Source organism: Bufo bufo, chromosome 2, assembly GCF_905171765.1.
Source record: "Bufo bufo chromosome 2, aBufBuf1.1, whole genome shotgun sequence".
NCBI classification, from domain to species: Eukaryota; Metazoa; Chordata; class Amphibia; order Anura; family Bufonidae; genus Bufo; species Bufo bufo.
In genome coordinates, this window is record NC_053390.1 from 145625862 (window position 1) to 145649430 (window position 23569).

Sequence of the window (23569 nt, forward strand, 5' to 3'; positions counted from 1 at the left end):
AACCTGCCTCTCCCCTCCCTGCTCCAGGTGCTGCCTCTTTACATGTGTAATATGTTACCAAATATACTACAAATTTGATCTGTTGCATGGCAGCAGTGCTGACCCCTATCTTCCCAGTATGTCCATGGTTAGCTCTAGGAAGATAGAGAGGAGTGCTGCCGCCATTGTACAGCAATACACAGTTCACTTACTGTCAGCGCTGGTAGCAGCGTCCTCTCTATCTTCCTAGCACTCATGAGAGGTGCTGACAGCAGATCAAATATGCAGGGACACTTGGAATATTACACAGCCTGCCTCTGTATCTTACAGGTACTAGATCTGTCTTCTAGTGTCTAGTAGAGACTAAAGATGGAATTTCCTTCGCAATGCTGAGTTAGAGTGTTGCTAAGGGGATACTTTACATTCAGTTTTCTTATAAAAGTTAACATAATTCTCTATTAAAATATACTACAAAAACACTTGTCGACACATAAAAAAATGATAGTTTCACTTTAAGGAACAAAATTGTAGAAGAAAAACATCAGCACTTGACTGACCTTCACTTGTGAGTCACTTCGCACCAAGCCACCTACGGATGATATTGCACCCCCCGGGGGAGATTTATGAAAACTGGTGTAAAGGAAAACTTGCTTAGTTGCCCATAGATTCCTACTTTTATTTTCCAAAGGAGCTCTGAAATATAAAAGGTGGAATCCGATTGGTTGCTACGGGCAATAATCTCCCCCGGTGTCCGATGTGATTCCAGGTCCTTTTTATATTACTGACAGTAGATGGGGTTTCCCACAATCCTAGTCCAGTAGTGTTCTAGTATGGATAAACGCCTTTGTGCGTGATGTATGTTTCCTATATTAGATGGAATCCATGCGTAATTTCATTTTCTTTTCATTAGCACCCTGTGGAACGTGCCTCTGTCTTATACATTTGGACCCTGTGAAGGACCTGCATGTTTTTCAGCATTTTTACTAAGTCAAAAGCAAGGTAAGTAATTAGAGCATTAAAGAAACCCCTTTATTTGTTTTTGCCCTGGTACAAAGAATGGAGGATACATGTCAGCCACTGCATGTTCCTTATTGTTAAAGGGAACCTGCCAAAGAGATTCATGCTGCCCGAACCACAGGCGGCAGGACATCTCGCCAAGCTCCCTTGTTACAGATTTTTTTTTACCCTAAAACACTGCAGCATGAATCTCCCGACAGTTTCCCTTTAATTACCTACAAAGTAGGAGTATTTCAACCCAAAAATTTAAAGATGTTCAACTAGTAGTAAACCGCAAGTTAGAGTTGTAGTCAATGACTACACTTTTGCAAAAATAGTTGCCACAATAAAACCGAAAAATGACAAAAATAGCTGACTTATGATTTACTATATGGATCTGGGGCAGTCATGCAGTCCGGTTACAAGCTGGCTCCAGAGGTGTTCTGGCCTCTGCCTCATCAGCACATTGCACCGTACTTAGGAGTGGTGGAGGCCAAGATTTCGGCCCCGGCAAATTTACACCTGGAAACGGGTATAAATGTTGGCTTAAAACTACTCCAGTCAGGGGCTGGGGTAGTTTTTACTTCTGGCGCACATATTGCTGGAGGTGTGCCTACTTTATGACTAGGTGCACGCATTGTGACAAATTTGGCAAATCCTCTGTCGGCACAGAGGGGTAAACAAAGACCGTGTGAAAAGCTGCCCTTTGTAAATGACCGCCATTGTGCTTGCACCAGATGCTGCTGAAGATGACTTGCCAGCTACATGACTGCTTCTTAGACCGGGATCGCCCACTTGGCTATTCTACTTTATAACTTTTTCCCTTTATGTTAAGGGGCTGTTCACATCTCGTTTTTGTTGTTGTACGTCAAGCGGATAAGTTTGAAAACAAAATGTATAGAAACATATGCCTTGATGTACCCATAGAGTATAATTGGGCAAACGTAGTTCAAAAGTGCATTCTTTTAAGGCTACATGCACAGTTTTTTTGCGGCTTGGATGCGGACCCATTGACTTCAATGTCCGCATCCGTTGCTCCGTTCCGTAGTCCGCAAAAAAAAAAAATATAACCCGTTTGGCGGACAAGAATAGGCAGTTATATCAATGGCTGTCCATGCCGTTCCGCAAATTGCGGAATGCACACGGACGCCATCCATGTTTTGCGGCTCCGCAATTTGCGAACCTCAAAACACGGAACGGTCGCGTGCATGTAGCCTAACTCAGTTTGTCGTTGTTTACAGTTTTGTATGTTTTTTTGGACTGTATAACTTGGCGTACCATAATTTTTGAAATGTATACTTTTTTTGATACACTTCAGTGAATGGGAGATGGATGGAAACGCAAGGCAACACGTTTCTATCCCTTAAACGTATCAGTTTTTACAGATCATGCCTTCAAATCGTTATTAAAAAAAAAGTTTCATCTGAAAAAAATCTATTTTTTCAAAAATAAATAAAAAGGATAATATTGCCTATGTTGATATACTTTTTTTTTACTGTATGTCTAAACAAATTCGCTTGACTTACAGCAAAAGCGAGATGTGAACAGGCCCTAAAACTGACCTTTGGAAACCTTTAATATCTTGTAGAACAATATGTGGGGTCTTCATGCATGATGACAGATTCCCTTTAATGATTGCTGGAACCAAGCAGCTACTTCAGCTTTCCAGTGTGAGGGCCTTGAAAAAGATCCTCTCTAAAACATGGCTCTCCTGACACCCATAATGTCAGTGGCCTGGAAATCCTGCTTTTCCAGAGTATCACCCAGTGACCCCAATGTTCATAACTTTAAAGGCTTGGAAGGAATGTGGATGAGGCCTGGATGTCTCTATTGAGAACACATGGAGGGGTGGAGGTAGCTGTTGGCTGAACCAGCCGGCCAGCCACTATCTAATGTGTCTGAACAGTACGCAGGTGGTTTTTAACCACTGTAATAAAAATATTTTCATGCCTATGTGATAGCATTTGCTATATCACTTTTGATTAAAACGCTTCTTCAAGGTGATCATACTAAGATCTCATAGAGCAATATTCTACCCCATAGAGAAAAAAAAATCTGTGGTTTGGATAATCTACTTTTCTCTCTATAGGTAAATTCGTTTTGCCAAGCGAACCCTCCTGGCTGAAGTTTAATGTGAAGATGGCTGGATACTACATAGTGGATTATGGTCAAGATGGTTGGGATGCTCTCATTAACCAGCTGCGAAAAAACCCCACTGTCTTCGCTGCCAGTGATCGAGCCAACCTGATCCATGACATGTTTGCCCTTTCAAGGTATATTGAATTTTTTTCGGTTTTTTTTTCTTTCTCCTGGCTTCTCTGTCAGTAAGGAAGCATTCACGCGACTATATTTTCTGTCCGTGCTCGATATGCATTTTTTTTTTCTCTCTGACCCATTCATTTCTGAGGCGGCAAAAAAGACGGGCAGCACACACGTGTCATTTACGTGTTGTCCGCATCCGTGCGGCTGTTCCGCAAATTATAGAACATGTCCTACTGTCCATTTGGCAGACAAGAATAGGCAGGTCGACAGCCGGCCTGCGGAAAGTGTAGGATGGACACGGCCGGGATTGGCGGTTTGTGGACTGCAGACGGTTACGGTTGTGTGAATGCTCCCTAAGGTAGAGGCAGCCTTTAATATTGGGAGCCTGTAGTTTTTGCTTTAACCCCAGATAAGGAATGATTTCTTGTCTGCCTGTTGATGTATTTTCTGCGCAGTACATTTTATTGGAATGTTGTTTGCTTTTCATACTGGACAGGAAATATTCCCGACCTCAGACCTGCTCTGGATGTTTCAACACACGGCTGATTTATTGACATTACTAAGTGAACAAATCTCAGCATCTTGTGGTTTTTGCTATGCACACATTTGGACTGGCCCAAATTCTGATTACCCTCGCTTGCTTCTTTTTAGATAAATACCCTGTTGAGCAAAGCAGCCGCAGACAACACTGCTATTACACCAATTGTATACATTCAAAGCTGTCTGCTTTCGCCAAAAACAACACGAAAAGTATAGTATAGAGATTAAAGACTAAAGTAGTTTTTACATGCCTTTCATATCAGTAACCTGCGTTCAGTGGAGACAGACATTTACTGTCCTGAATTGTTATTAGGTGTATCAGTTGTCCGGAAACTTGGCAAACTGTTTAACAACACTTTAAAGGAGGTTTTTCAGGACTTTTTATATTGATCGCTTATCCTTATGGGTGTATAAGACCCCCCAATCAGGCAGACGATTATCGGGAGGGAAGCGTTCCTTCCCAGTAATCACCTGCTTGCTAGTGGAGGAGTCTGCTGCTATGACATGCAGCGATCTCCTCTACAGCATGGAAAGGAGCGATCATTATGCCGTCGCTCGTCCCCATGCTGATTAGTGCTTTGCCAGTGGTAGATTGTAATTAGACAGCGCTATCTGCCACCGGCAAACAATTTTTTTTAAAGGGAACCTGTCACCGGGATTTTGTCTATAGAGCTGAGGACATGGGTTGCTAGATGGCCGCTAGCACATCTGCAATATCCAGTCCCCGTAGCTCTGTGTGCTTTATGAGTCCTGTACGTGAGATGAGTCAGGGACAGGACTCCTCTCAGGTTAATTTGCATATGTATCAAATCGGTTTTTTTTACACATTAAAAGCACACAGAGCTATGGGGACTGGGTAGTGCGGATGTGCTAGCGGCCATCTAGCAGCCCATGTCCTCAGCTCTATACCCAAAATCCAGGTGACAGGTTTTCTTTAAGCGTGTCACAATTGCCTGATGAATGTTTGCTCGTTCATCGGGCAATCGGCGGCAGTATTACACTGCAAGATGATCGCTAACGAGCGTTCTTATGAAGGCTCGTTAGTGATCATTGGGCAGAAAATCTGCCCGTGTCATACACCCTTTAGCATAGGCCATTGATATCCAATCTGATCGGACTTCAGGAAACCTGGCCGATCAGCTTTTTCCATTCGCTCCGGCCCTGGGATTACTATTTAGTGAACAGAGCCGTTTACTGCAGCGCTGCTCCCATTCACTTTAATCAGTTCTTTTATTACTTCTTCCATAACAGTCAGATTAAGATTTTGCCATTTCATTTCAAATTGCTAAATTAAAAAAACAAACACAAATGACTGAAAAATCCAATATACATGATCCCCAGTGTGAATTAGATATCCTCGTCTTGTAACGTAATAGGGGCTGAAGATGTCAGATTTGTTTGTGCAGAATTTTATCTAATGTCTTTGTCCACGTTTTAGCTTCAGCAGAAAGAAATGTTTATCTCTATGGAGGGAAGAAAGATAATCAGCTGTCTGACACCACAGGCACCTCTTATCCTGTGCAAAACCAGTAGAGAAAAAAATCTGACATACTGTGGCTGACCCCATCTCTAAGGAATGGCAGACAGGGTCTGTAGTAGCCATACGCACAAGGGCCACCGAGCTCCAGTGAGTTTGCAGCGGTCTGAGAGGGTACTAAGCACAGCGCCGTACATTGTATTGTGGTTGTGATTGGTATTGCAGTTCACTTGAATGGGACAGAGCTGCAACTAAGCCATGTGACATACAATGCAGTCAAAATGGTGCAAAGGCATTGCGTAAACAGGTGTTATTGAATGAGCTTCTATGGAGATTCAAATAACCGTAAAGCCTGCACCTATTTCAGTGCTGCCCCCTGTGTAATGCAGCCCCTATGCAAGAGACCATTATGCCCATCATACAAATTTAAAATGATCATTTATGGTGGCAGCCAGTGACAAAAAATTTATATTCTGAGTTTCAGAAACCTTTTCCAGCTGTCAGAAATATAATAGATATTCATCTCTAGTGATGATCATTATCCCTATTACTGTAAAAGTGATTAATGGGGGAACAGGGATTGATAACATGCATAGGAGTCCATGATACCCTCCCTCTGTGGTCATATACAGTGAATACGAATCTGTATTTCCTCCCTGCAGCCTGTTTGCATGTCCTTGACTGCTCCCTTTCCTCCTCTACACTAACTGAGATCACACCTAGCTGGATAAGGGGGCTGTTTTAACCTATGATATCTCAAGCTATGATTGGGCAGACAATCTAAGCTTTAAAACAAGACCAGGACCACAGTGCTAGCTGCCATAAAATTGGAGGTACAGTCTTTAGAAATCAGGTCAGGGGTGAGAATTGCAGGTTTATGCAGTTCTCACTGGGACCCTATTCTATGTGCTCTGGTTTAATTCTATTTATTGCTTCATCAGCTTTAAAACATTACCAAGATCTTTGCTCTAGCCCAGTCATAGTGTAAGAAGTAGTCCTCTACAGCCACACATCCATGAACAGTGTTTGTTCAAATCAGTATAGTTCTTTCCTGCGTGAGCAAACACTGTTCGGGATGATCAGTTTTATAATCCGATGTTTTTTTTATAGAATTTTTCAATAACAAACAAATTGCACTTTACAATCATACAATCCACTTCAGTTCGGATCCAGGTGGACATATTATTGACCAACCCATCACAATGAGATAGTAAATGATTATTGAGTGTAAGCCCTCAACCAATCCCCCTCCCCCCTTGAGACAAGCGAAGTAACATCATTTGGCCTATATAAATTCATACAAAAATAGCAATAGTACAGATTGTCCTTTAGTTCCTCGAGAATTAGAATGAAAAGAGGCAATGAAGTGCCCCAGGGGCAGCGGCAATGTACCAGCAACATCACACACCTTTTTAGAGTTCAGACATACCTCACCCTATTATACCTCCCAGTCCTCTATCAAGAGCTGACCAGGGACTGCACACTCCAGATCTATCTATCTTTCTCTATCTATCTCTATCTATCTATCTATCAATCTATCCAGAGACCCCAAATAGCCTTGAATTTTGAGAGGCAATTTCGTTTAACATAGACCCCCTTTTCCAACCTTATCACAACATTTAACCTTGCAATAAACTCAGTTGCGCTCGGAGGCAGCGGCTGTATCCACTTCGCTGCCAATGTTTTACATGCCTGATATAAGATTGTTTTTATTCCTGTAAGGACAGGTGCCTGTAAGTTATCAGAATCAAAAATACCAAGCAAGCACATTTTAGGATCAGGAGAAAATTTTTATTTATTAGTTTTATTATTTCTTTCCAATATAATCTCAAGGGACTGCAACTCTATAACATGTGGAATAAATCAGCCCCCGCCTCCCTGCATTTTAGACAGGATGAGTCTCCCCTATACCCCACCTTATACATAAATAGTGGAGTTTTATACACCCTATGCATCATGAATAGCTGTGACATTCTAGCTGCTTCACTAAGAGATAAGTTCGGGGTCAATGCCAGTACTTCTTCCCACTGGGTATCAGTTACAGCCCCAACATCCTTTTCCTATTGCGTTTTAACCTTGAGCGGGAATTTCTTCAAGTATTCCCCATGTAGCGATTGATAGACTATCGAGATGGCCCCCTTTACTGAACCTACCGCCACTATTGTGTTAAGCATCGGATTAGAGGTATATTGTAGTGATGATAGTTTGAGTTGTGCATCTAGTGCATGTCTTAACTGTAGGTATTTATAAAAATGAATGGAATGGAGGCCAAACTCAGAGCATAGCTGTTGAAACTGTTTCAAAAGTCTCTGGGAATATAGCTGACCAATGTTCCAAAATCCTTTCTTTTCCCACTGGGAGAACTCCGTCAATTGAGATAGTTCTGGTAGGGAGGGATTGTTCCATATGGGAGAAATATTTAACATTCCTGAGACTCCCAGGACCTCCCTAGCCTTCACCCACACCTTCCTCATAAGTCCCAAAATCGGTGAGGATTTTATTTCTGAATCCACTTCCCCCTCCATGATCGCAAAAGGCGGAGAACATCCCGATGCCCATTCTACAAGCCTACCTCCCCTCCCAGCACCACCAGCTACACTTCATCCCTTAAAATGTTGCAATTGGGCCGAAAGGAAGTGTATGAAAGGGTTAGGTAGTACCAAACCGTCCACATCCTTGCCTCTTTGCAGAGTTTCATATTTGATTCTACTCCTTTTGTTTTTCCACAATAAAGAACAAAAGATTTCTTGAATCTTGTAGAAATAATGCATGGGTATCCATACCGGTGAGTTATTAAGCATATAAAAAAGTTGTGGCATTAGCACCATTTTAATTAAGTTACCCCTACCTATTAGCGATATGGGCAGTTTATGCCAGGAGGCTGCTTTAAGCTTAAACTTGGCTAGTAATGGCGCTATATTGTCAAGTATGTACCTATAGGGATTGGTAGAGATTTCAACCCCTAAATATTTAAAAGATGACACAACCCTAAGATTAGTATGGTCAAGACAACGATTCTGTGGAAGTGGAGACAATGGGAGAATCACCGACTTATTCCAGTTAATAAGCAATCCGGATTGTCTGCCAAAGTCAGATATAAGTGATATAATAGGGTCTATTGATGAGGCCAAGTCACCTACATACAGCAGCATGTCATCCGCTTATAGCGACGCACGTTCCTCCATGTCTCCTCTCCCCAGACCCCTTAGAAGTGGTGTGGTTGTGAGCAGGCAAGCCAGAGGTTCTATAGCAACGGCAAATAAGAGAGGAGACAAGGGACAGCCTTTCCTCGTACCCCTCTCCAACTCTAACGCCGGGAAGACCCCCCCCCCCCCCCCCTGTTTACTCCTAATTCTAGCTCTTGGCTGGTTGTAAAGCAACTTCACCCAATTAATGAACACCGGGCCAATTCCCATTTTGGACATAACTGCCCAGAGGTAATCCCACTCTACGCTATCGAAAGCTTTGGCTGCGTTGAGTGAGATCACAGCCCCACAGCCATCCTCCTCCCCCCTATCCAGCTGGAGGTTTAGGAACAGACGCCTAAGATTCAGGGATGTGGATTTTCCAGGCATAAAGCCACATTGGTCTTCATGAATAATAGTGGAAATAACATTCAATAACCTATTAGCTAGAACCTTGGCCAACACTTTAATGTCCACCGTCAGCAGGGAAATAGGCCGGTAAGAGTCTGCCTGTGTAGGGTCCTTGCCCGGTTTTGGGAGCACCACCACGATTGCCTCTCTCATCGAACCGGGTAAAATACCTGCCTGATAAGAGTCCTTGAAGACATTCAGGAGGTGTGGGAGCAATAGCTCTTGGTGCCTCTTGTAGAATTCCCCAGGTAGGCCATCTCCTCCAGGTGCCTTCTCATCCGGAAAGGATCGTAGCGCCAATTCAAGTTCTTCTAATTGAATGTCCCCATCTAGCATTTCTCGATGTTCCACGGACAAATTAGGCATCGGTATACCATGCCTAAGTATTTCTCTCTATCCTTCGGGCTAACTGTCAACCTAGATCGATAGACTTCCTTGAAATGAGCATGAAATACTCCCCCTATATTTTTCTCTCTGGTAACTAATTCCCCTTGCATATACCTAATAGAGGACACACAAGAGGGGCCAGTTTGTGCTTTAATGATAGTAGCTAATAGACGACCGGCACTCTCTCCCTCCATAAAATACTTCTGTGTCCTAAAGAAATGTTTATCCCCAGCTCTATTAGATGTTCCTTTAACAGTCCCAGGGCCTCCTTCCAGTTCGGGGTGATCAGTTTTAATCTTTGATATTATAAATTACTATTCAGATTCCCAAAAAGTTTTATATTACATATAGACATCATAATGCAGTCTAAAGTGCATTAAAGAGTGACTGCACTTTCAGAAAACTAGTTGTGATCCTCACTACCTGGCTCTCCTAGGCAACTGAAGATGGCCTCATAGACCCTGTTAACTACTGAGACATGTCACATAATGCATTACTTGGTATCTTTGACCCCATAGAGATTGGTTTAATCCACAATCAGACTTGCACTCTCGTTATATTTGTATTACATTTGAAGTTATGTGTTTTTTTGTGTTTTTTTTATTTTATTTTATTACTGTGAATTGGTTGTAGGTTCACTGGATAACTAATTATATTGTTGCTTTATTTTACAAGTGTTGGAAAGATCCCGCTGTCAAAGGTATTTGATTTCCTTTCCTATCTTGTAAATGAAACGGACATTGTCCCAATCAGACAAGCACTTCAGCAGCTCCGCATCATCCAGAGTCTCCTGGCTAAACAGGGCTTCCTTGATGTGGCATCAAACTTAGAGGTGTGTATAATTTTTTATTACTTTTTGCCCTCTTTAGGTGAAGTTTCAAAATCAGATATTACAGTGATAAATCTGCCAAATTCTGTATTCTGTTTCAACGCCCCATTCCTTTGTCAGCAGTCCCTCCCTTTGTCACACAGTGTGTAAATCTTTTCAAAGCACCTGCTGGGTCTCTAACCTGCTGGGTTACCTTATGGAATATACAGATTTTTGTGAGTAGGACTTGCAGTGAAGATTGAAACCATTAAGACCGCATAGGTGCTTTGTGAAGATTCTCTTTTATTATAAGTCCCCTTTAGCACTTCCACGGGACAAATGAAGCATTACGTGATGTCCATTTATGTTAATTGGCTGCCCATGTAATGCACAAACATGCTGGATCTGAGAGAGAGAGAACCCTACACTTTCCGCCTGGCTACTTGATGAAGGTGTCTAATGAAGGCACTGCTGAACAGGGTTTTTGTTTTCTAAACCAGACAATCTCTTTAAATTTTAACATTAGGTACACTAATAGATGGACTACACTGATAATGATAAAGACATTATTTGTGTCATTCATTTCTAGGATATGCAGTGAATTTAATTTGGCAAATGTGAATTAAATAAAAATATTCAGTACAATAAAAAAAAAAGTCTGAGACAGTCATACAGACTAAAGTTAAAGGGGTATTTATTTTTTTATTTATTTTTTAAGTTTGAACCCCAACTTGCCTTACCTGTGAAAAAACATACTCAACGGCTTCCCGCCACTCAATTCCAACTCCTATCACTGGTCTTCGGGGTCCCAACTGTAAACTTCCGGGTGGACGGGGTTATATGCTCCGCTGCAGCCAATAACTAGCCTCCTTGGAAACGTGCTTCTTAGGGCTCATGCACACGAACGTATTTTTCTTCCGTTTCCATTCCGTTTTTTTACAGGTCCGTATACGGAACCATTCATTTCAATGGGGCTTGAAAAAAACCGGAAATGACTCCGTGTGCATTCCATGTCCGTTCCGTTTTGCGGACAAGGACAGGCATTGTTACAATGGATCCACACACGGCTGTTATCCCTTTTTTTTGGACTAAAAAATATATATACAAACGCAAAAACACAAATGCAATAGCACTCTGCAACCAGCACTCTGCCCTGCCTTTATGCTGGATGTTGAATGAGGCATTGGTGTACATTTTGGCCAAAGCGTAATAAGCCACTCACCACGTCAAGGTCGCCTCTGAGTGGTCCCTAACACTAGTACCTACCTGTTATGGGCCATGATAGCCACACAAAGTGGTGCCGTGACAGCTTTCATCGGATCCAGGGATGCAAGTACCAACATGCATGCTAAGCCCACCATATACTTCTCCTGGAGCCAAATGGCTACTGGTAGGCGCTGTAAAAGCAGACTCAGTTTTATACTGACTTTAAAACCAGCCTCCAGGGCAGACTAACTGGTCAGGTGTGCATGACTCAAAGGAGATCGCCACGCCTCCAATATATACTACAAAGAAAAAATGTGGGGGGTTCAGTCAGCACAACCCTATATGCAGGTGCACATCGCTATGGCGAAATACACATACAAACTCAAAAACACAAATGCAATAGCACTCTGCAACCAGCACTCCGCCCTGCCTCTATGCTGGATGTTGAATGAGGCATTGATGTACATTTTGGCCAAAAATATATATGGTCGTGTGCATAAGCTCTTAGAGATACATCACCGTTGGGGTCAATCATTGGCTGCACTGGCACATTTGACCCCATCTGTTCAAAAATCAGTACTGTACTGCTAATGCATCAGAAGTATTTCCAATTACCATTTTTATATTTATTGGATATCTAACTGGGCATGTTTTCTTACATACCGAAAGACCTGTAAAGGGATCTGGAACAGATCAGAGAAGAGCAGGTCTGTATATATTTTTTTTGCACAGGAACAGCAGGCTGGGCTTTAAATTTAAAAAAAAACTGGAGAACCCAACAACAAGCATACTTTTCTGTATCCATACATAAGGGCCTTCCAAAAACTACATTAGATGTTAAGACTTTTATCATTCACTTATTAACTTCTGTATTCTGAAACTGTCCTACCCCTTTAATGTTACCACTGGCTGGTACACACCCCTATAATACACACCTATACAGCCTCAAAACCTAGTCTGAATGTGAGTTCACGCAAGCTGATAGCATCAAAAGGATGTGTGATGTTTATGCCATAACAGCTTTAGGCCTCATGCACACGATCGTATGTATTTTGCGGAACGGAACAGCTGGTCCCTAATAGAACAGTCCTATCCTTGTCCGTAATGTGGACAATAATAGGACATGTTCTATTTTTTTGCGGACCCATTGAAATGAATGGTTCCGCAAAAAAAAAAAGGTACGGACACGGAAAGAAAATACGTTCATGTGCATGAGGCCTAAATATGTGCCTGTTGTATTCTTGTGTGAACCTGACCTCATAAATATCACTTTTGAATATGGAGCGCTACATTAACTGCCTTCTATGTTGTATTATAGACCCGGGCCTTTGACCTTTTAAGCCGTCAAATTAACAAACAAGAGTGGACGGATGATGGATCATTGTCTGAACAGGAACTAAGATCGTTACTCTTGGATTTAGCGTGTATGCGTGATGATATCAACTGTGTTCACAATGCTACTGAGCTGTTCAATGCCTGGCGAAGCAATGGGACACAGTAAGAGTTTTATCTTAGTCTATAGGCTACAAAATTACTTCTTTCCTACCGAGGACAGTGTATGAGCTACATTTGGGGTGGCGGGGATTGATCTCCAGTTCTAAAAAGTGAACCATTATTTTAATAGTCCGGCTTCTACAATCCCCAGGGAAGGACTCAACTGGATGGCACAATTCACTTTGATCCCCTTTCCCACAGGTTTAGGGTTGAATTACTAACCTGTAGGTAGGTCAACAGTATTACCAGGCTGGAAAAGCCATTTAAATGGCTTGTCTGATCTTGGAGCCGACAACGCTTGGGTTCAAAACATGCTTCCCAAAATATTAAAAAAACGCTCCCCTGTCCGAGGTCTTATTGCTGTTCCCTTCCCACCCGCTTCCTGGGCCTGTTGCAGTCACAACAGCTTGAACAGTAGGTCACAGCAGCGGTGTACCGCTCAAGCCGCTGTGACTGCTGAGGTCTGTGATTGGCTGCAGGGATCATGGTACCAAGCAGCTTCCCGATCTTGTGTGGACCGGAAGTGGCTGAAAGTGGACCAGCAGCGGGAATGCAAATAGGTGAGTGTGGTGTTTTTTTTGTTTTGTTTTTTTATGCTCGGGGACAGGTTAGGAACTCAGGGGTTGTGGACTCCAAGACCGGACAACGCCTTTAAGTCACTTACCTGTTTCATTTTACATGGACAGGTAATTTGCCCGTAAATGAACGCCAATCAACAATATAGCAAGTCAATTGTTGTTCGTATAGTACGTTTAAATGTAGCACATCCTCCTGTATCTGGACAAATGATCATAAGTACGATCATTCATCTCCATACACTTTACATTTTGTTGGCAGCACATTCTCTGCTTACATGGGTAGCTGTGCTGCCAACAGATGATAATTTTTGCGCCCACATAAAATATGCAATTAACAACAAGTTTCCTCATATATGTCAGCTAATCGTCATGTTTACACGGCGCAGTGATCATGGAGAAACGTTAACTAACGCCTAAGCCTCTATAATTCACTCCTTTTGTGTTAGTACAGGGATCAGCAACCTCCGAAACTACAACTCCCTGGGTGCTCCATTCACTTCTATGGGAGTTAGAAGAATAGCTGAGCATGTTTGCATGCTGGGAGTTGTAGTTTCACAGCAGCTGGAGTGCCGAAGGTTGCTGACCCCTGTGTTAGTAGGAGATCAGCATAATACTGAATTTAGGTTCAGGCATGAATAGCGAAGAAAACGGAAATTCAGCGCATTAAATACATTTACTCAACATTTTGTGTTTTCCTATAAAAGCACATAGGGGCAAAACCGGCGTTCTAGAGGACGCACTTTATAAACCCCTGTAGCTGGCGGTGGGTCGCTGAACTTATGTAGAGGCACCATGGTGTGCGAGAGAATCTGCGCCAGATATACACCACTGACGTGGCCTCTATCTGGTCATAAAGGACCCCCATAGTTTCTGGTGTGGCCAAACAAAATGCTTGGTGTTATTTTCGGCAGGGTAGTTATATCTCTGGAGGTCATCATATTTTTAATATAGATCATCTTGAATTCATTTGTGATCTCAAATGCATTGTTTATGTTGTTTATTTTCTTTAGTCTCCCAACAGCTGTCAGGAAAGTTGTATTTAAAGTTGGAGCCCGCACAGATGACGGGTGGGAGCATCTGTACAACATGTACTGCACATCCTTGTCTGAAGCAGAGAAGATGAAAATGCTGGGAGGACTTGCCAGCACATATAATGGCAAAAAATTACAGTGGTACGTATTATTATTTTTATAATATTAAAGGGGTTGTCTATTGGGGAATCATTTTTAGGAAAGGGCTCAGAGACAGTAAAAAAAAATAAAAGTACTCTCACCTCATCAATCCCTTTTTACTACTGTTCCAACATTTACCAGGTCGCTGCTGGTCCATCTAGACACTGGAAATGCCAGGAGATGCCCGCTCAGCCAATCCTTGCCTGAGGAGTGTTTTTTAAAAAAAAAATTCTACACTGCGTGCAGAATTATTAGGCAAATGAGTATTTTGACCACATCATCCTCTTTATGCATGTTGTCTTACTCCAAGCTGTATAGGCTCGAAAGTCTACTACCAATTAAGCATATTAGGTGATGTGCATCTCTGTAATGAGAAGGGGTGTGGTCTAATGACATCAACACCCTATATTAGGTGTGCATAATTATTAGGCAACTTCCTTTCCTTTGGCAAAATGGGTCAAAACAAGGACTTGACAGGCTCAGAAAAGTCAAAAATAGTGAGATATCTTGCAGAGGGATGCAGCACTCTTAAAATTGCAAAGCTTCTGAAGCGTGATCATCGAACAATCAAGCGTTTCATTCAAAATAGTCAACAGGGTCGCAAGAAGCGTGTGGAAAAACCAAGGCGCAAAATAACTGCCCATGAACTGAGAAAGGTCAAGCGTGCAGCTGCCAAGATGCCACTTGCCACCAGTTTGGCCATATTTCAGAGCTGCAACATCACTGGAGTGCCCAAAAGCACAAGGTGTGCAATACTCAGAGACATGGCCAAGGTAAGAAAGGCTGAAAGACGACCACCACTGAACAAGACACACAAGCTGAAACGTCAAGACTGGGCCAAGAAATATCTCAAGACTGATTTTTCTAAGGTTTTATGGACTGATGAAATGAGAGTGAGTCTTGATGGGCCAGATGGATGGGCCCGTGGCTGGATTGGTAAAGGGCAGAGAGCTCCAGTCCGACTCAGACGCCAGCAAGGTGGAGGTGGAGTACTGGTTTGGGCTGGTATCATCAAAGATGAGCTTGTGGGGCCTTTTCGGGTTGAGGATGGAGTCAAGCTCAACTCCCAGTCCTACTGCCAGTTTCTGGAAGACACCTTCTTCAAGCAGTGGTACAGGAAGAAGTCTGCATCCTTCAAGAAAAACATGATTTTCATGCAGGACAATGCTCCATTACACGCGTCCAAGTACTCCACAGCGTGGCTGGCAAGAAAGGGTATAAAAGAAGAAAATCTAATGACATGGCCTCCTTGTTCACCTGATCTGAACCCCATTGAGAACCTGTGGTCCATCATCAAATGTGAGATTTACAAGGAGGGAAAACAGTACACCTCTCTGAACAGTGTCTGGGAGACTGTGGTTGCTGCTGCACGCAATGTTGATGGTGAACAGATCAAAACACTGACAGAATCCATGGATGGCAGGCTTTTGAGTGTCCTTGCAAAGAAAGGTGGCTATATTGGTCACTGATTTGTTTTTGTTTTGTTTTTGAATGTCAGAAATGTATATTTGTGAATGTTGAGATGTTATTTTGGTTTCACTGGTAAAAATAAATAATTGAAATGGGTATATATTTGTTTTTTGTTAAGTTGCCTAATAATTATGCACAGTAATAGTCCCCTGCACACACAGATATCCCCCTAAAATAGCTAAAACTAAAAACAAACTAAAAACTACTTCCAAAAATATTCAGCTTTGATATTAATGAGTTTTTTGGGTTCATTGAGAACATGGTTGTTGTTCAATAATAAAATTAATCCTCAAAAATACAACTTGCCTAATAATTCTGCACTCCCTGTATAGCTTCATCTATAGCTTTTTGAATGTTAAAAGATTGCATCAATAGGTCTCCTATTTTTAGGGCTTGACTATTATTTTCTTATATTTTATTTCTAAACTGTGAACGGCAGCGGGCACTTTATATTTGCAGAGGTCGCTGGCAGCGCAGTATGATTGGGTGTCACGTCACCTAACTTCAAATTAGGGTACTTTCACACTAGCGTTTTTCTTTTCCGGCATAGAGTTCCGTCACAGGGGCGTTATACCGGAAAAGAACTGATCAGGTATATCCCCATGCATTCTGAATGGAGAGTAATACGTTCAGGATGCACCAGGATGTCTTCAGTTCAGTAGTTTTGATCAGCATGCTACGGTTTTATCTCCGGCCCAAAAAACTGAAGACATGCCTGAATGCCGGATCCGGCATTCCTTCCCATATGAATGTATTAGTGCCGGATCCGGCATTCAAAATACCGGAATGCCGGATCCATCCTTCCGGCCTGTGCATGCGCAGACCGGTAAAAATGTGAAAAAAGATACAAGACGGATCCGTCTGTCCGCATGACAAGAGGAGAGACGGATCCGTCCTTGCAATGCATTTGTGAGACGGATCCGTATCCCTCTCACAAATGCTTTCAGTCAGCGGCGGAACTGCCCGCTGGATCACACTGCCGCAAGTGTGAAAGTAGCCTTAGCATCATGTAGAATTTTTTTTTTTTTTTGTAATATTGCATTTTGAGACTAGTACGCAGGTGTCTGGCTTCTGCTATACTGTAAATCATAGCGGTTCCCTCTTTAACGGAGGGCACCCGGGGCACACGCCTCCTTCTACAGAGCTGGTACAGTCACACGGTCAGGTTTCCAAAACCAGGAAGTGAATAAGGGATAAGTTGTCATAATGGGAAATGAATACACAATAAAAATTGTGAATACTACAGAAAGTGCAGCAAGTTCTACAACAGCCTTCAGAAATCAAGGAACCAGGATGGACCAGGTGATCCCACACATTCCCACAAGGAATTAAAAATGGCCTATTAGGCTTAGACTGTAATGTGGTAGACTTGATGTGAATACTATTAATTTGTAAAATAACAATTTTTTCCAGACCAAAGGAATCTGTGTTGTGATTCTTAGTCCGGCATAGTGCTAGACAGTAGTGATCTTGCTGCATTTATTTAATTTGTACATGTATGAAGCCAAGAAAATAAATAGGTAGGAATATATCATAAGGGTATGGCAGTTTTTGGGCTGAACAAAAGTCACAAGTGCCGCTTGGAGCTAATTTTTGTGACTTGATGTCGTTTTACTCCACCCTTGCCCCTTTTGAAAAGTGGATGGGAAATGAGTGTGGCCATGTATGTTAATTCCAGATTGATCACTGTGACCCCACTCCAGTAGGGTGGTGGCATCGAGAAACTAGAGTAGCATTTCTAGACAAAAGTGTTTGTTGACTTCAGCAGTTACCCTCATGATGAATTCCTTCCATAGCGTTGGAGAGAATGCCTTCATAGCTGTGTGTGTGTATGAAGCGTGTTCTTCTCTGCCAGTAATAGTATCCAGTGGACTTCACTGCATCCTCTGTAGAGTAAATATTTCCTTTGCTAAACACAATCAAGAGCAGATGTTCTGCAATTTGTAGGAAATTAATGATGTCATGTTTCATCAAGTTTCTGCTTTCATCTCTGTTTCATCACGTTGTCTTCGCCGTTACAGGGAATGTCTTCTTAGTGCAGAAAGCCTATGTGCATCACTGTTGGATAACTAATATTGCTAGTTTAATTAAACGCTATGCAGTCATTCATTTCCATAAAATTGTAACCAATATTTGTAGCATGATAAAAAAAAAATTATACAAAATACTATATTCTTAATATGTATCATGCAGTTCTCAAAATTAAAAAAATTTGTAAAACTTTTTTTTCAGTCATCAAACTTTTTTTCCCGTCATACTCCTGGTGCCATGAAGAGACGTCAGGGCCAACTGTGTATGGACCTGCCACCTTTATTTCTTGAGGCGATGAAGTCAAACATGGCATGTTCAATCATACTATAGTGTTCCCTCAAGTTTCAGTATTAGGCCTCATGCACACAACCTTATTTATTTTGCGTATTTGCAAAATACAGATATCATACACGTTTCATCTACATTTTTTAAGGACCCATTGACTTTACACTTGGCTCTGACTTCTCCTAAAGTCTCGCACTGCAGCGTCCGTTGCGCAGGCACAGTACAGGAGAGAGGCAAGCAATACAGGAGACAGCTGACGGTGAGCCTCTTTCTTGCACTGTGTCTGTGCCAGATAGCAATGTGCGCACGTAATGAACATGGGACAGATTCCTTCAGCTGCCAAGCTCATATGCAACAAGTCAGCCAGTTTCATAGGTGCAAAACTGCTGACAGATGCCCTTTAACAGTAGCAAGTGATAGATTATTGAAAAAAACTCTGTTCCCTCTTTATGCAGAGTCTCATTGTATCCTATGTGATGCAGAATCACCCTGCTCTCCCCTGCCTCCTGCTTGTGATAGGTTTCTTCATGTCAGCTCTTACAAGCAGGAGGCAGGGGGAAAGCAGTGTGAAGCTACTTCCCTCAAAAAAATGCACTTTGAGTTTGTGGTTTTTCTGTGGCTGCAGCATTGTGTGTATAGTTGAGTATTGTAAGTATATGTTTAACTAATTAAGGAAAAATGTAAAAATAAATAGCATAGACAGACAATGTGAGTCCAGGGAGTTTTTTTTAAGTCTACTCATTGTAGGGACTTGCCTGCTGTATCACTGCTCTCCTGATCTCTTAGGACAGAAACAATATCTTCAAGACAACTCTATGCATACCGAAAAAGGAGGATAGAGTTTGGAGGGGAGGGGTCTGAGATCTGCCAAGAGGGGTTTAATGGATGGTGATGCAATCCCATAGTTCACAGAAGTCCTTTATACAGGAGAGCAAACTCTCAACGGTGGCCACACTGTGGGGGTGGGGGGTGCTTATCTCATGACGCAGCTGCCTATAATGAAAAGGGCAAAAATGTATACATGTAACTGAGCTGGGATGAAACAAATTACACAGCTAGAATATTGCTGGTAAATTAGCGTATGTCTAAAGAAAATTTGTTGGAGTATTTCTTTAAGCATATTTGCTCTTTGCTGCAATATACAGTGTGAGGCCTGTTCCCACATTTTATGCTATTTAAATATAGCATAGTCAACTTATAATTACATTCTGCCAAGTTTCCTATTTTACTTTTATTGGCCAAATAACTTCCATAGCCTAAGAGGCTATTGGTGGTCTGTAGGCTTCACCTAGGCCAAACTCCAGACTGTCAACGATCCATAGCTTTCCATAGTTTGTAACAAGTTTGGGGCCCTAGCATGTGTTCATATTGCACCTGAAGCTAAGGAAAGCTCTTTACCAGATCCTAAAATACAGTTTGTTATTTCAAACTAGGTACAGATGTAGCAGACTAGAAAATTCTTTGGGGAAGGGGGAAGGGGGGTAATTTATTAAACAGAAATGCACCTAAATTAGGCGTATTTCTGGCGCAGATTGCGGTGCAAAGGTCATTTTGATTTATGGACTTAATCCTAGCTCACGCCAGGTCTAAAAAAGGGCGGGGAAGGGGACAGGCCGGTAGGCTGTCTCATTTACCATTTTCTACGCCTGTTTTAGGCGTAAAAAAATGGTCTAAATGTAAGACGGCAAGGAAGCTGTCTTACATTTAGAAGCGAAGTTGGAGCCGACGAAGTTATGTAGAGGCCAACGCTTCTACATACCGTAACTGCGGCAGATCCACCGCCAGTGCAGGGCGTTTAAAATGCCGGTCTTAATAAATGTGCCTCTTGGTCTCTAAATGTATAAACTCCAGTGTGTATAGGTGATTTCATTTATCATAACTCTAAATTTTTATTCTGTACCCCAGGTTGATGTCCGCCAGCCTTCATGGAGAAGGTATAAGATCACAGGACTTTCCCACTGTTATCCGGCTCATTAGTGAGAATATTCCTGGGCATGTGCTGGCTTGGAATTTTGTCAAACAGAACTGGGATGAAATTACTCAGAAGTAAGCATGAATGAGTCCACTACAAAGATTGTACCTAAATAAATACTTTGCCTTACATACATTGTGTTATGGCCATTAATATCAGAGGGCAGAGAATGAGTGAGAATGAAGAGCACGCTGACCAGCTACAGACATCTCACCATCAAGAGCTAACCCATTAGAAGGGGGTAGCTATAGTGGGAGCAGTCACACCCCGTCCTTGGTGCCTAAGGGGCCCAAAAGACCTTTTGTCACATAAGACATTAGAATTATAAATATGGTAGGTGGGAGGCACATTTCCAGATTATGCATTGGTGGCCTGGTACACCTCTGCCCATTTGGTAGACATGCCAATAGCCCTTGTTTTTCCTTCCTGGTATCCTTTAGTTCATGTAGAGCATATGGTCAAAGATTTTCTGTTAATATTAATGATTTTCTTGTTAGATTCCTTCCTGGCTCGTTCCCTATACAGTCCATCGTGACCAAGACTACTGCTCATTTCGGTACAGAGGTTTACTTAAATGAGGTTAGTCATTTACCTTTAAATACCTTTGTCTAAAAATGTATATTATATAATAATGGTGGCCATGTTTGCATGTGACCACTGCAAATAGTCAGTGGCCTCGGAGGTCACGTGCTGTACTTCTGGCATTGCCATGCACTGACTGCTGAGGCCACTGATTGACTGCAGTGGGCACTTGCAGCCATTGCACATCATTGCTGGCAGCCTGTAATCAAAGACCACTGGGTTTTACTGAGTATTTTTTTCTTTTGTTATTTTATATTATTTTGTTATTCTATTGTTATGCTTTCTTTTTTTTTCTTTTTTATTCCAACAACCATTGAATGGTGGAAGCCTAGGGATTTTATCTCTCCGCAGTTGCTACACCCTCTTGCTCAAGAGAGTACTATGGTGTATAGCAGGTTACTTTGAGATTTTTTTCTGAGGGAATACCTGTGTATACCCTGGTTGCACCCTAAAAAAGACAATTGTCAGTGAAAATTACTTAGCGATTTTCATTATTGCTGCAGACTTTCCTGTGTATCTTCGGCTTATACTTCTGCTGGACATTTGATACATTCATACTTAAATATTACATATTTTTTTTATTATAGGTGATTAATTTCTTCAATTCTACTAAGGGCAAAAGCAGAGAAATGTGGTGCGTGAAAGAGGCCATTGAAACCATCAAACTGAACATCGATTGGATTGCCAAAAACCATGACAACCTTTTCTGGCTGTAGCTCACCCATCCGAATTTGTGTCGGGTGACACTTACAGGCCATTAAAGCACAGACGTGTCACGCAGCCTGCAATCTTGTGTGGACTACCGGAGGGTTCTTGATAGCTCAGGGCAAAAAGAAGAATCTTCTTTTGTACGAGTCACTGTTATTATGGAGAGAGACTGTATTTCTTACAGAGTTGTGACTATTACCGCACTGTGCCAAGAGTGGCTTCCATGGGAAAGCAATTTCTATGACCACTGTGCTTAACCTGCCCGGTAAACCCTTGACGTGCAGGTTCTATGCAGTGTGTGTCAACAGCACAAATTTTCTTTTAGACTATGTATATATTGAATACAGCCATATTCACAATGGAGAATGGGATTTGTTACTAGGACAGGAACTTTCCTTATCGTTTGTTGCATTTTAACACTGGAAAGAAGTTTGAAAAATGATAAGAATACGTTAAGTGTTTAGCTGCCTTCTTCCCCCTCAGGTTTTGCATTTGGCTTGTGAAAAATTGTAAAGCTGCAAGGATGTCCATGGCGAATCACTGCTGACTAGAGTGATCTTTTTTATAGAGTGGTCCTATATGTTTGCAGATACAAATGTAACACAGTAGAGAATTGTGAATTCTCAAACTAGTGGTAGGCAATAGAAATGACTTTTTCATGACTGTCTGCTGAGATGCACTATGTTTTATACCAAGCTTGTCTTCTATGATATTGCACTGTCCTTACATGACTGTACATGCTAATTAAATAAGCCCCTGCTACTTGTATGATATCACTCACTTTGGAAGCACTGCAATATGTAATGAGGTCAATAAAGGGAAAATCTAATTTAGGGAAATCTTAAAAATCTGTTTATTATTAAATGACCTTTCTAATGGCAATGTGGCAGCATTTCTTTTTTTTACCATAGGATTTGTTCTATTGTTTCAGCAGTCATTCTAGATACATGTAAATCATCGTGCAGCATCAGGGGCTGATAGGGAACTTAAAGTGGCCCTAAGTTGTAGAGGAGTCCAAAGTGACAGAAGGCAGGGCAACACAAGTAGGCAGAGATAACAGAAGTAGGCAGGGCCAGAAATACCATAGTGCAGCACAAAATACCGCCCCAGCAAAACCGAATACCACAGTGCAGCATTCACCAGGGCACCAGTGGCTGCTGGCCAGGTGTATAATTACCTGATACTCCAAGCATTGATTAATGTTGAGAGCATCAGATTGTTATGAACCTGGACAGCGGCCGTTAGGAGGGCTCGGGCAGCCCCCTGGGCATCGGCCCACCAGGAAAGTTTCCTGTAGAATATATGGTCAGTCTGCCCCTGTGCAGTATTACTGATATTGCCTCCACATTTGGTTTTGAACCCATTTGCTATCTGGACATTTTGCACACTTTGAACATGCACAAAACCTGAATTATAAAAGGAAAAAAAAAATCTTAGCATTATTTTGTGTTTTCTGAGAATAAGCACCTGGCACATTGTGAAAATGCCACCCAGCGGTTTACTCTCATGGGTGCCTGCCTGCATTTTTGCATCAAAATATAACCTTTTATTTAAAAAGAAAAATGCTGAAAAATGTTTGTGACTTAAAGGAGTTTTTGGGGAATTCAATATTAAAGACCTACCCTCAGGATACTGTACATACCATTTATGATTAGTGGAAATTAACTGAGGAAGGTGAAATGTCAGATGACGCTGAGTGTCAAAGTAAATTCCCCATTAAATGTGGTCTGTCTGACCAAGGAAGAGGTGCTGCGGCATCTTAAAAAGATGAAAATAGACAAATCACCGGGTCCTGATGGCATACACCCCCGTATCCTAAGAGAGTTAAGTAATGTAATAAACATCCCCTTATTTCTAATATTTAACCGCTTCCCAACACTCGCTGTACATGTTCAGAGGTTTTCAGTTCTTTAACCCTTAGAGGACCAGACAAATTTATTTTTTTGCTTCTTCGTTTTTTTCCTCCCTGCCTTCCTGGAGCCATACACTTTTTACTTTTGCGTTCACTTAGCCGTATGAGGGTTTG

The 23569-nt window shown here is 41.9% G+C and overlaps 1 protein-coding gene across 3 annotated transcripts in view; it reads left to right on the top strand.

Annotated features, from left to right (window-relative positions):
• Positions 1–21556, top strand: part of LOC120992535 (leucyl and cystinyl aminopeptidase) — a 107228-nt gene extending 85672 nt beyond the window's left edge. For all 3 annotated transcript variants that reach the window (XM_040421570.1, XM_040421571.1, XM_040421572.1), the window contains 8 exons: positions 890–978; positions 3065–3248; positions 9913–10069; positions 12570–12748; positions 14334–14495; positions 20187–20327; positions 20751–20832; positions 21423–21556. In XM_040421570.1, coding sequence (XP_040277504.1) covers positions 890–978; positions 3065–3248; positions 9913–10069; positions 12570–12748; positions 14334–14495; positions 20187–20327; positions 20751–20832; positions 21423–21551 — 1123 coding nt within the window. In that variant the 3' untranslated portion in view covers positions 21552–21556. The remainder of the gene's footprint in view (positions 1–889; positions 979–3064; positions 3249–9912; positions 10070–12569; positions 12749–14333; positions 14496–20186; positions 20328–20750; positions 20833–21422) is intronic.
• Positions 21557–23569: the final 2013 nt, after the last annotated feature.